Raw genomic sequence first — 11,767 nt, 5'->3', positions numbered from 1 at the left:
GGTTTGTTTTTAAAGCTCTCCAGGTAATTCTACTGTGCAGTTAATGTTAAATTAAGAAAATCTCTGTCTGAAACTAACCAAGCCTGGAGAATTCCGAGTTGACCAGATACACCTTCTCTACCTGGAACGTGGACAGGGGCTGCTCTAATTGGAAGTTGAGGTTGAGCATTCCCTCACGGTGCAGCACCGAAGGCCAGGTTTACTGCTGTGTCCCCACAGGACACTGAATGAGTACTTCAAGTGCTTGGTTTCATGTAGGTTCCCAGAGACTAGGAGTTAGACTAGGAGCCAGAACAGTCAGGCTCGGGGAGGAATGCTGCAGTCACAGAGCTGACTGCCTTCTTCCAGGACCAGAACCCAGCATCCGTTGGCCCTGCTAGGCAGGGAAAGGGCTGTGGACATTCACTCAAGGAGGCAGCTGTGCTCATCAAAAGAAATTAAGGTGTTTTTATTATCACGCTTCCTCTTTTTTGTTTCTTGTGAACCGCTTCCTTACAAACTGCTGTCTCATTGTCTCCATGGGCAGAGACTAGCTAGAAATTTTTTTTTTTTTTTTTGCGGTACGCGGGCCTCTCACTGTTGTGGCCTCTCCCGTTGCGGAGCACAGGCTCCGGACGTGCAGGCTCAGCGGCCATGGCTCACGGGCCCAGCCGCTCCGCGGCGTGTGGGATCTTCCCGGACCGGGGCACGAACCCGTGTCCCCTGCGCTGGCAGGCAGACTCTCAACCACTGCGCCACCAGGGAAGCCCTAGAAAATATTTCGAGCAAAAGGTCAGTCTAGCTGATAAGTTCCGTTCAGTATTATCTATAGTCATTAAGCTGCATTTCCGAGAACTGGGGGAGAGAAAATACTTTGTTATGTGATTCACGAATACATGTTTTATAGATCAGAGATGGGACCTGAGGCTGCCTGCCTTCTCCGTGACTATCTTCCCCCTGCCTACTGCCAAAATTCCCCACAGATTGCTTCTTACAAGGAACGAAGACACAGATCTTTGGAAATCGGTACAACAGTATAACATTAACACATTCCCAACATCCCAAAGCCACATTAGTGCAAAAGTGTTGCACTGAATTATGGGTTACAATGCACAGGCTGTTTAGACATCAGCCAGTTCCAGGATCTAGGATCCGCTGGAACATTCTAAATCAGGAGTCAGCAAACTTCTTCTGTACGGATCCAGATCATAAATATCTTCGAATTGTGGATCACGTAGCCTCTGTCACCACTACCCAGCCTTGCCATTGTAGTGCAAAAGCAGCCATAGACACTATGTCAGGAAGGCTGTCTGGGTAGAACTGTATTCCAACAAAATTCTATTCATACAGAGGGACAGGCTGGATTTGGTAGTTTGCTCACTCCTGTTCTACCAGAGCACACCTTCCGTAGATTGAATTGAGTGATATCTAATGGGTGACAAGTAAAAAGGAAAGACTGACATGGTAAAAGACTGATCCGGATTTAATGACAAATATTCCATACTGGTTGCTGAACACCACAATGCTGTCCAGGGAACCATCATTAAATAAAACCTGAAAATAAGGCAATTCTCACATACACAAGCACACACGCACACAAAACCTGTTACTTTTAGGATCATTAAATTATTCACCATTTTAACAAACAGCTGTAAAATAACATTACAGTGAAGGAAAATGTGCACAAACTTCAGAAACACAGTTCAGATTGTCTACGAACACAGGTTCTTAATTTGTACTTTTTCACATATGTACAGCCTCTGGATCTTGAAGAGGCCACGTGGCTCAAGGGGTTAACTTCTCGTCTTCTCCTTCCAGCTCAGAGCTCAATATTTAATCAAGCCATTTAACCTATTTAAAACTGCTCTAGCTTCTTCTCAGTAAAGGGCAGCCTGCACTTGACCAAACTCCCCAGGAAATAAATGATACATTTGCCTCCACCATCATTAATGAGTTGGTGGAAGGAATCTTCAGAGTAACATTTTCAAGGGTGAACCAGTTACCAGGGTTTGCTTTAGAAATACTATTTTTCTAAAACTAGATACAAGAAACAACCTCCTGAATGCACCAAACCTCACTTAATGCAGCTATGTTCCTTGAAGAATTGTAAGAAAAATGGAATCACATTTTAGCTGCACCATGAGAGTGGGGTGTTTGGTGCCTGGACTGTTTTCTTCTGCTGAGGGATGTGGTCACAGAAGGGATAGTGAAGTAGTGGCTGGCTTTCTTATCTATGGTAACAGAAGGAACAGAGTGGGTCAGTGAAATCCAAAGAATTCCACCGCCAGTAAATTATTTTACATTAGCTTCAATCTCCTCTCCCCTTTGAACCCATGCTCGAAAGTTGCTGCGAGAGACTGTGCAATCGTATGAAAACGTCAGCAAAAGACCAAGTGGCCCAGAATGTGGATCATAAACCCAGGAATAATCAAAAGTTGGATGAGATTTCATAGGCACAGACTCAAGAGAACTTAAAACAGCTGGAAGAGGTAGATGTGCATAAAAAAACACAAAGTAATAAGATTACCTACAAATTGGCTATATTATTTTCATGTGAGTCTCATACACTTGGTATTCAGACTACAAGAGTCAGAATAAATAACGGACACTTGCTTTGCTCAGATTACTCTTGACTAAAATAAAAAGGAATTAGTATCTTCCAAAACTATCTATAGTTTGAAAATCTATTTGCATTTGTGAATAACAACAAACCGATTAAGAGGGCAAGATCAACAGGCATTATACAAGCCCAGAATTCTCAGGGTTTTTTTTTTTTTTTAAGTGTTATGATGGCAAAAACATGCTTTCCTGGAGTCCCCAAAGAGGTTCTTTGCTAGAATACAACTGATCAAGTATAAATTACCAGCATCCATAGAAAGCTTGCTAAAACCGTAAAAACAATCTTGTGGGTTGTTTTGTTTTTTTTTTTCCCTTCAAGTGTGTCCAACAGTTTGTGAAGATGCTTCCATGAAAAGTATAGGTTAACAACTGCTAATAAAGAAAACAAAACTGCTTTCCACAACTCTACCTTCTAAAGGCTAACCTAAGGGAGGGATTTTCAGCATAGGTAACTGAAGTCTATACAAGAGTCATCTAACTATAGCCCCTACTAGAAATGGAACATATCTAGGACACTCTAATTACATGACAAAGACCAGCTTTGTCAACAAGGACATCTTTGGCCCTTCTAGACTAGCCTTGAGTGTTCCATCAAGCGTTAAGAATGTTCAGTGTCCTTATTATAGAAATCACGACAGGTAAGTCTTCCTAGCAGCTGAGCTGGAGAGCACCAAAGGGCAGACCACACCTATGCACAGTCATCAGCCTCTCTTCAGAACTACCTGTCCCACGCCTGTCCCCAGGCCTTCCCTAAGACAGGGGTCATAATACTGTTCTACCTCACAAAGACGTGAGAAACAACTAACAAGCATTAAAAAGCAGAAAGCACTTTCGAAATACAAAAGTGCTATTTTGGCATTTATATAACAACCGGAAGACATTCGTTGCTTGTGCTATGTGGCAATTTTGCATTTACACCTCTTCCCGCTTGTGCCCTCCTTGTGTAAAGTCTTGAGCTTTCTACTGTGCCGCCCTGTGCAGGAAAGAGAAATTTCTACTCAGACCAGAGCCCATATCAACATGGGTGGGGGTATGGGTTCGAATATCTCCCCCATTACTGCAGAGGGGGAGGGGTACACAGATACAAAACGAAGGCAGATGAGACGAAGGGGCCTGGCGCCCCAACATGGGAACATTGGCTTTCCTGGATTTCTCACATAAGGCCAGCAAAACTCTGAGCAAACTGACTTTTGTAGCAGGTCGCTGGGGCAACTGTTGATGGCCTGAGTTTCACTTGAAACAAGCATCAAGCTGACCTGGGAAAGGAAAAGTCACACATAGCTGCGACTGTTCCATTTCCCAGCACTTAAAAAGATCACAGATGAGACCTGAAAGAAATACTGGGCCTGGAACACACCTGACACCGGGGGCAGGGGTCTGGTCATCCACACAGACTACCTTGACCCAGCATGAAGCTAGACTATTTTAAAGGAAGTAGCAAAGAACCAGGAGCAGGACCACGATTTCCCAGATCTGAAAACCAGTTGTGAATGAATTTCTAAACCTCAGAGGTTCCACCCTGGAGACGAGGGTGCGTAGCTTTTCTGCCCAGTTTCCCCTGGACACCTCAAAATAGCAGCTAGCTGTGGCTCAGAGGAAGGAAGGGTAGAGCACACAAACATCCACTCCTGTAGGACGGACAAAGTTCCTCTACTTTTCGCGGGACTATAGCTGATGTGTGGGGACAGGGCAAACAGTGGCTTAATACCTGCTGAAACCAGGACAGAATTACTCACACCCGCCTTTCACTTTACCCCGTAACCCTCACTCCAACCACACGCTCTCCCAGCTCTCCCCGCTTCCCACGGGCCATCACTGCCCAAGCTACTCTATTGCCTGTCATCCCGTACCCTCCCCCACCCCCAACTCCCCTTCCTCAAGGTCCTCAAAGTGCCTGCACCTCCACGCTCTTCATCCTCCACAGCGTGTATGTCGCCACGCTCAAGCACACCTCCCAAACATTTCTTCGTTACGGAGGAGGCAGGCAAAATACAGCACCCCCGAAAGAACAAGTCTTACTCAACCCTCCCCTTCAGGACCCCCAACACCTCAAGGCTCCCCAGTCATTCTCCGATTGCCCCTCCCCCCTTCCCCATTTCTTTCTGCAGGGTCTGTCCCCAGGACATCTAGCCCCCCGCCCCGCCCCCCAGTGCGCAGCCTCCGTCGGGCGCAGCCCTAGCACAGGTGCAGCTTCTGGTGCTGCGCGAGGTGCGTCTTGTAGCGGAAGCCCTTGCCACAGCCGGCGCACTTGTGCGGCTTGTTGCCCGTGTGGATGCGGCGGTGGCGGATCAGGTGCGAGCTCTGGATGAAGCTCTTGCCGCACTCGATGCACGTGTAGGGCTTCTCGCCCGTGTGCGTGCGCTGGTGCTGCGTGAGCGTGGAGAAGTCGCTGAAACGCTTCTCGCACTGGCCGCAACGGAAGGGCTTCTCGCCCGTGTGCACGCGCAGGTGGTTCACCAGGTGCGAGTTGCGCCCGAAGCCCTTGCCGCATTCGCGACACACGTACGGCCGCTCACCCGAGTGCGTGCGCTTGTGCGTGAAGAGGTGAGAGCTGACGCTGAAGGTTTCCCCGCACTCGGAGCACATGTAGGGCTTCTCGCCCGTATGCACGCGCTGGTGCTTCACCAGGTCCGAGCGCCAGCTGAAGCGCTTGCCGCACTCGCCGCAGCCGTGCGGCTTCTCGCCCGTGTGGATGCGCTGGTGGTTGGCCAGGTGCGAACGGCGCACGAAGCCCTTGCCGCACTCCCCGCAGGCGAAGGGCCGCAGCGCCGCCGGCCCCGCTCCGCTGGCCGCCGCGTGCGCCCGCCGGTGGCTCAGCAGGTGCGAGCTGAGGCTGAAGGCCTCGCCGCACTCAGGGCACGGGTAGGGCTTCTCGCCCGTGTGCAGGCGCCGGTGCTTGAGCAGGTCGGCGCGCCAGCTGAAGCTCTTGCCGCAGTCGGCGCACAGGTTGGGCCGCTCGCCCGTGTGCAGCCGCAGGTGGTTGGTCAGGTAGGTGTTGCGGCTGAAGCCCTTGCCGCACTCCCCGCAGCGGAAGGGCTTCTCGCGCGGGGGCCGGGCCAGCGCGGGCCCCGCCCCGAAGCCCCCCGCCACGCCCACGCCCATCATCCCCACCACCCCGCCGCACTCGCCAGCGAAGCCGAAGGGCTCCAGGCTGGCGGCCGCGGCGGCCTCCGCCAGGCGGTGAATGCGCTGGTGCTGCAGGAAGGCGGCGCCCGGGCTGAAGCTCTCCCCGCAGTCGGGGCAGATGGTGGGCGCATCCATGATGCTGGCCATCAGGCTGTCGAGCTCCCCGAGGTCCATGGCCATGGGGTGGTGGAGCCGGCGGAATCGGCGGTGGGCGGGCTTGTCACCCCGGTGTCGACTCCCCAGGGAGAGGTGCCGCCTCCAGGGAAGCACGGCAGGAGGCGGCTGCTCCTCTTCCCCCTCTTCCTGGGGGCTCCGGGAAATGCCGATGGACTCAGACAGCCCTGCGAACATCGCCATCTCAGCTACTCCAGCTTGGTCATCGTCTTCCTCACGGAGAGCAACCCCTTCTTCCTCGCTCAGCAGCCCCTCTGCAACAGAAAAGGCGGCAGCGGGGGTGACTATACTGGGCGCTCAACAGGTAAACTCAGAGGAAGCCCGTCTCAATAAGAGGGTGGGCCACGGGGAAATCCCCTCCCCCGGGGACTCTCAAACTCTCTCTCCAAGGTCCCTGTCTCCTCCACCCCCACTTCCAGCCTCCTTCCCACCTGGTGACTCCTGGGGAAGGCCTAAAGGAGAGCGAGCTCACCTGCCCCCTTGGCTTTCCAGTTCTTCAGGCAGCTGTCTCCGGGCCCAGGCCCCACCCACTGGACCTGAGGCTCTGTTCCCCAGGGCCACCTGAAGGCCTGACAGTCAGCTTGAGAAGGTCAAGTCTGGGCCAAGTGGGACTCTCTGGGATCTCGGAAGACATCTGCCCACTCCAAGAGCCACCAATGCCTTTCAAGGCCCTAGCCTCAAAAGACAAGGCCACCCCAGCCAACCACAAGAAAAGACCACCCAGCCTAACTAGGCTCCGAACTGAGTTTTTAAATATGATTGGTCAGTCTGCAACCGCTTAAGGCGGAACAACAAACCAAACACACCCCAGCCTAAGGGCTTTACTATGTGAGGAGGGTGGGGGGTTGGGAAAAAGGGGAGGTGAGTGCAGGGCCTAGAGCTGGTGAGTCCAACTTAGAGGCTGATCCAGAACACACGTCTGTCTGCCTCTGGCTGCTTACCCCCAAGCAGAAGACACCCAAGAAAGTTACTGGGATGTGAAAGAGCACGTGCTCTGTGCAGTGTAAGGGAGGGCAGTAGCGGGGTCTGGGAGGCGTCCTGGGGAAGGAACGCAACCTCACGGCCCTGACCATAAGGCGTTTCAGCTCATTTCTGTCCCCAAGGCATGCACCGAGCAGGATAAAGCAACAAAAGCCCAAAGATGGAACCAAGGAAGCGGATGGAGGCCCAGCGTTTACGCTTTCCAGATCACGAATAGCAAGGGATTTAGGAGAGGCCTTGGGCACTTTGGGTATTAGCCACATGAACCTGGGCAGGTCCCTTACCACTGTGTTTATTTATTTGCAAGCGGGGATGATGACTGTAACTGTAGACGTCTAGATCTGTGCTAAGCAACTCATCTAACTCTCCAACAACGCCGGGACGTAGGTCCCAATGCTACCTGTGTTCCCTCTTGTGCTGTTACAAGTGTTACTTTATGGCAGTATTTTGTATGCTGTAAAGTGCACGCCTGTGAGTTACCCTCTTCACCCATGTTTACCAGTACAGCCCACCTCAGACCAGATTGATGAACAGGATGTTCCTCAGGCGTAAGATGGTACAGGATCTGCTTAATGGTGTCCTCTAGAGAGCTGCCTCCTAAGAATGCTGCCCCTGGTTATCACTCTGGAGGAGCTAGAAATAAATGTGAATGCGGCAACTTCCACCGAAACTGCCATTTTCTCCTCACCTGTGCAGATGTTAGACACTAGTTCCCTCTCCTCTGAGTCCCCTCTTAGAGCTTCATCCTGTGGGTTGGAGCCCATCTCCTGCTCCAGGTGGCATTCTCTCTTGTCTGCATCATGCGGGTTAGAGCCCATTCCTCTGTCTTCTGGGTCCCCTTCCCTGTCTTCAGAGTTCTCAAAATCAGAGCCCATCCCCTTGTCTTCTGAGTCCTGGGCTTCACACACGCCCCGTTTATCTTCTCGTTCCATCCAGGAAGACCAGGACAAGGGAGGTGACCACGGATCCCTGCTCCAGACAAAACACACAGATAAAGTCACGTGAGTCTGGCCTCATCCCCCTACCAGGTCTGGCTTTGATTTCCATGAAAATCAATGGCACAGTCCAATAAAATGTACAGAGTTCCAAGCCCCAGATGGCAGATCTCTGCTCCATCTCACGCTTTAAGGTAAATAGAACTGAGCGAAAAGGAGGCTGGTCTGGCTGGGTAGCAGAGGAACAGTGGCAACTCATGAGGCCACATGTCAACTCTCACTGGACTACAATTCCATCTGCTTCCATATATGAAGTGGATTATTCTATTAACATGGCTCTATAGCTTTAACAGTGGGGTAACAGTGGTATTCCCATTTTACAGATGAGAAAACTTAAAGCTCAAAAAGAAGACCCCACTAGCCTAAGGCTAACTTGTAAGCAGTAAAGTGGGAATTAAACCAATTGTGCTGCTTCAAAGTTCCATGAGTTCCTTACTCTAGTTAAAGCTTGCCCTCTTCTACATAGATACAATTTTTATTTGTATACAATATTTTATTTACTGAGGTCAATTATACCTCAGTAAAGCTGCGGGGGGGGAGGGGCAGCTTGCCCTCCTCAAACCCACAGCAATTTTGTGAGGATTTTAGCTAATTATGAGGGGGCCTCTAAGGAACCAGAGGAAAAGTACATTGGAGACACAAGACTAACAAAAGCATCGGTATTTTAACTTCTTATCTAAGACTGTGTCACCAACAGCAGCAGCATCCTGGCTCCAGTGAGGATCTGCTGCTTTCCTGTGAGCAGTCAGCCAAGTAGTTCAAGCTTTAGTAGGTCTGTTGGAGGGGGGGTGGTGGAAGAGATGCAGGGACCCTCTGTATCAGAAGCCATCTCTATAGCCTGATGAAATATTTTGCCTTATTATATACTTTAATTGTAGAGAGCCCTTAACAGGAACGTCCCCTGGCACAACTGGTTAACCCCTCTACAGAACAGGCCAACGTGTGAGTTGTAGGGAGACGATGACATCAGATTCCTAAACCCTTTTGTAGATGGCAGGTTTACGTTTCAAAAGTATAGGGCGCCCTGCCAAGACTGCGCAGTTGAGCCAAAAATAATTGACGTCTGCCGTCTATCACTCTTACAGCTCAGCTCAAGGCAGCAAAACACTTTACAGGTCAAGGATCTTGGACCGATGTTGAAGTGTCCAGCTCTCTCTCTGCCTTGGCAGTCCCCAAACAGGACTAGCAAGAATATGACTGAGCATGCGGCTTTTCCTACCTGCCTCTGTTGACAGGGCTTCCCAGAGGCAGCCCTGGCTCTGTGACTCTTCGGCAAGGAAAGCAGGAGTTACGGGCAGCAGCCTTTCCGGTGGAGTCAGCCTTACTCTGCAGCCCAGGACGAGTCAGTTAACCTCTCATTGTTTCAGTGCCCTCATCAGGGCAAGGAGGATAATGCTACATAACCTTTCACACACGGAGGCTGTCAGAAGGAAACATTAAAAAGCACTTTGGAAAATACTGTGGTAGGGACTCGATACTCTGACTAGTCCAAATGTGGAATTCACACAGTATTCCTCTTTCTAAGTCCTGATGCCATTCCAGCACACCTCAAAGACACACCAGCCCCTCCGTAATTCTGGCAGACCCACGGCCCTAAATAGCACATCATATCCTTTCTCAGAGTTGATGATATGCTCCCTAGATTAGAGGGAAACATCAAGCCTGCCTCTTAAACATCACAGGAAAATGGCTGGACTGAGGATGGTCAGTCAGCAGTGTCCTAAAGGAACACAGCTGGTCCCTTTAGAATGTATAACTGTTTAAAATGCCAGGTCCCAAACACTCAGGATTAGGCTGTAGGAGAAAATCCCTTTAAAGCCATAAACCTTTTAAGAGGTCTATCCCGCAAGGGACTATTGACCCCAAGTCACTTCTACCCATCACCCTCTTGCCTCCTGGAGCTCAGACTCTACAGACAAGTACAGCCCTTGAGTCAGCATAGATATAATACACCCGGAAGGTGGGCGGTAGGAGGTTTTCAAACATGTGACCTGTTGGTTTGCTAGTGGCTGAAAGCAGTGGAGAGGTGGGAGGGGGACTTAAAGGGGACCTAATCAATGGTTTCTGCCAATCTGAGACCAGCAAGAAGAATTTTATCAATAAAGTAAGGGAAATCACATAAGTGTGTCACGAGAAATTCATAAAACTAAAATGGCAGGGTATGGTACCCAGAGTGGTGCAGAAGTAACTGCAGCCCTCCACCATGAAGGGTAGGATTTAACAGTCTACCCTGGGAAGCAGGAAAGCTTAAGGTTTTACCCCAAACCCTTTTAAGGACAGAGCGCCTTCTCAGAGATCACCTCAGACACAGCAAAAATGGAACAAGCGGACTTTCTGATTTGTGATTTCTTGGGAACCAAGAGATAGTTCATACCAGAGATATTAAATAAATAAACTTTTTTTTTTTTTAGATTTAAGTGGGGAGAGCAGGGAGAGGCAGAATCTGAGTAAGTTCCCCATTTAGAGCTGTCCTATGAAGTTCACAATGCTGCCCCACTCAGGATTAAGGAGGCTCTGAGCTCCCAAAGGGAGCACGACCAGATCCTTATTCACACCAGGGGAGGGAGGATTAGGTATGTTCTGGAAAGAGTAGGAAGCTCCTGTTGCCTAGAGAGATACACTCATGGTACAACATCTACTCAAATCTGTTTTAAAATGCATTATGTTAGTGCAAAACTGGAAATCTGCATGCCCCACAATATGGATTCAGCTCCATTCACACCATCACACCATAGGATTCTAGGCAGTTATCAAGTAACGGAGAAGGCTATTTAGAGGTATGGAAAGGTGGTCACAATATATTATTAGATGAAAACTAGCTGGTTTAAAAACCATCTCATTTGTTTATTAGTATATGCACACCAGTATATAGTTACACATGTCTACACAGGTTCAGAGAGGAAGACCAGAAGATTATTTATCAAAATGTTAAATATCTCTTGGTCACTTCTAGGGGCTCTGCATCATTTAATCTTAACAACAGCCCAATGAAGCAGGGTATGATTTTCAACTTCAGAGACGAGGAACTAGGCACTTAAGTTAAGCGATTAGCTCAAGGTCATACAAATCATAAGTGGCACAGCAGGGACAAAGCCCCTGCAGTCCAGCTCCAGTACCCACATTCTTAACGAGAAGCTGGTGTGTTGTTTGGGATAACTTTTCCTTTTTGTGAACGTCAGTATTTTCTACAATAAAGATGTACTATTATCAGCAAAATATGCCAACTTTGTTTTCAATGTGATAAAATACATTATAGGAAAACCTACAGTTATTCAAAAGCAGCAAAAAGGAAGACAAGGACAGGAGTTGTGCTTAGCTCCATCAAGAAGACTTAATTTTCAGAAATGTTATCTACACACCAGTATAATCGAACTGTCAGTCACTAGCTATCTAGGCACATTTTGTTCCATTCATTCTCAAAATAAGAACTAGCAACATGTTTTCTGAGGCAAGGCCAGGGTTGGCTAATGAGGAAGAGGCAGGACACTGTGACAGCTTTGTGGCTAAACTGACCTGGGTTCAAATCCTGTTCTTTGTCAGCTACTTCACCTTGTGCAAGTGACTCAACCTTGCTGAACCTCAGATTCTGCATCCATAAAAACAAGCACACTGCCACCTACCATATAAGTGGAAAAGCAGCTGGCACACTGTAGAGACACAATAAATGGTAGTTATAATATGAAACTTACGGCAATGACTTGATTAAAGAACACACACACACACACACACACACACACTTCTCAAATTGGGGGTCACCTTTTCACAGCTATATTCACCGAGAATGGTGTTTGGCAAGTACGAACAAAAAACTTCCTCTGGCTTGGCCATTAAAGGCTCTATTAATGAATAGCTCACCACGTGGAGACAAGAACCAGGGAGGGGCTGGCTGCTTA

General features: G+C 49.1%; 1 protein-coding gene across 3 annotated transcripts in view; it reads right to left on the bottom strand.

The window, feature by feature from the left end:
• Positions 1 to 398: 398 nt before the first annotated feature.
• Positions 399 to 11,767, bottom strand: part of ZNF697 (zinc finger protein 697) — a 30,994-nt gene continuing 19,625 nt past the window's right edge. For 2 of the 3 annotated variants that reach the window (XM_029229977.1, XM_029229978.1), the window contains exons 2-3: positions 7,568 to 7,848; positions 399 to 6,152 (exon numbers count right to left, since the gene is read on the bottom strand). In XM_029229977.1, the coding sequence (XP_029085810.1) occupies positions 4,774 to 6,152; positions 7,568 to 7,811 (1,623 nt within the window). In that variant the 5' untranslated portion in view covers positions 7,812 to 7,848 and the 3' untranslated portion in view covers positions 399 to 4,773. Of the gene's footprint in view, positions 6,153 to 7,567; positions 7,849 to 9,093; positions 9,649 to 11,767 lie in introns of those variants that run through there. The other variant, XM_029229976.1, reaches the window with a different exon arrangement.

The sequence above is a fragment of the Monodon monoceros genome, unplaced genomic scaffold (genome assembly GCF_005190385.1).
Source record: "Monodon monoceros isolate NGI ecotype Baffin Bay Population unplaced genomic scaffold, NGI_Narwhal_1 Super_Scaffold_18, whole genome shotgun sequence".
Lineage (NCBI taxonomy): Eukaryota > Metazoa > Chordata > Mammalia > Artiodactyla > Monodontidae > Monodon > Monodon monoceros.
The sequence above is the reverse complement of the archived record's forward strand: the minus strand, read 5'-3'. Positions and strand labels throughout refer to the sequence as shown.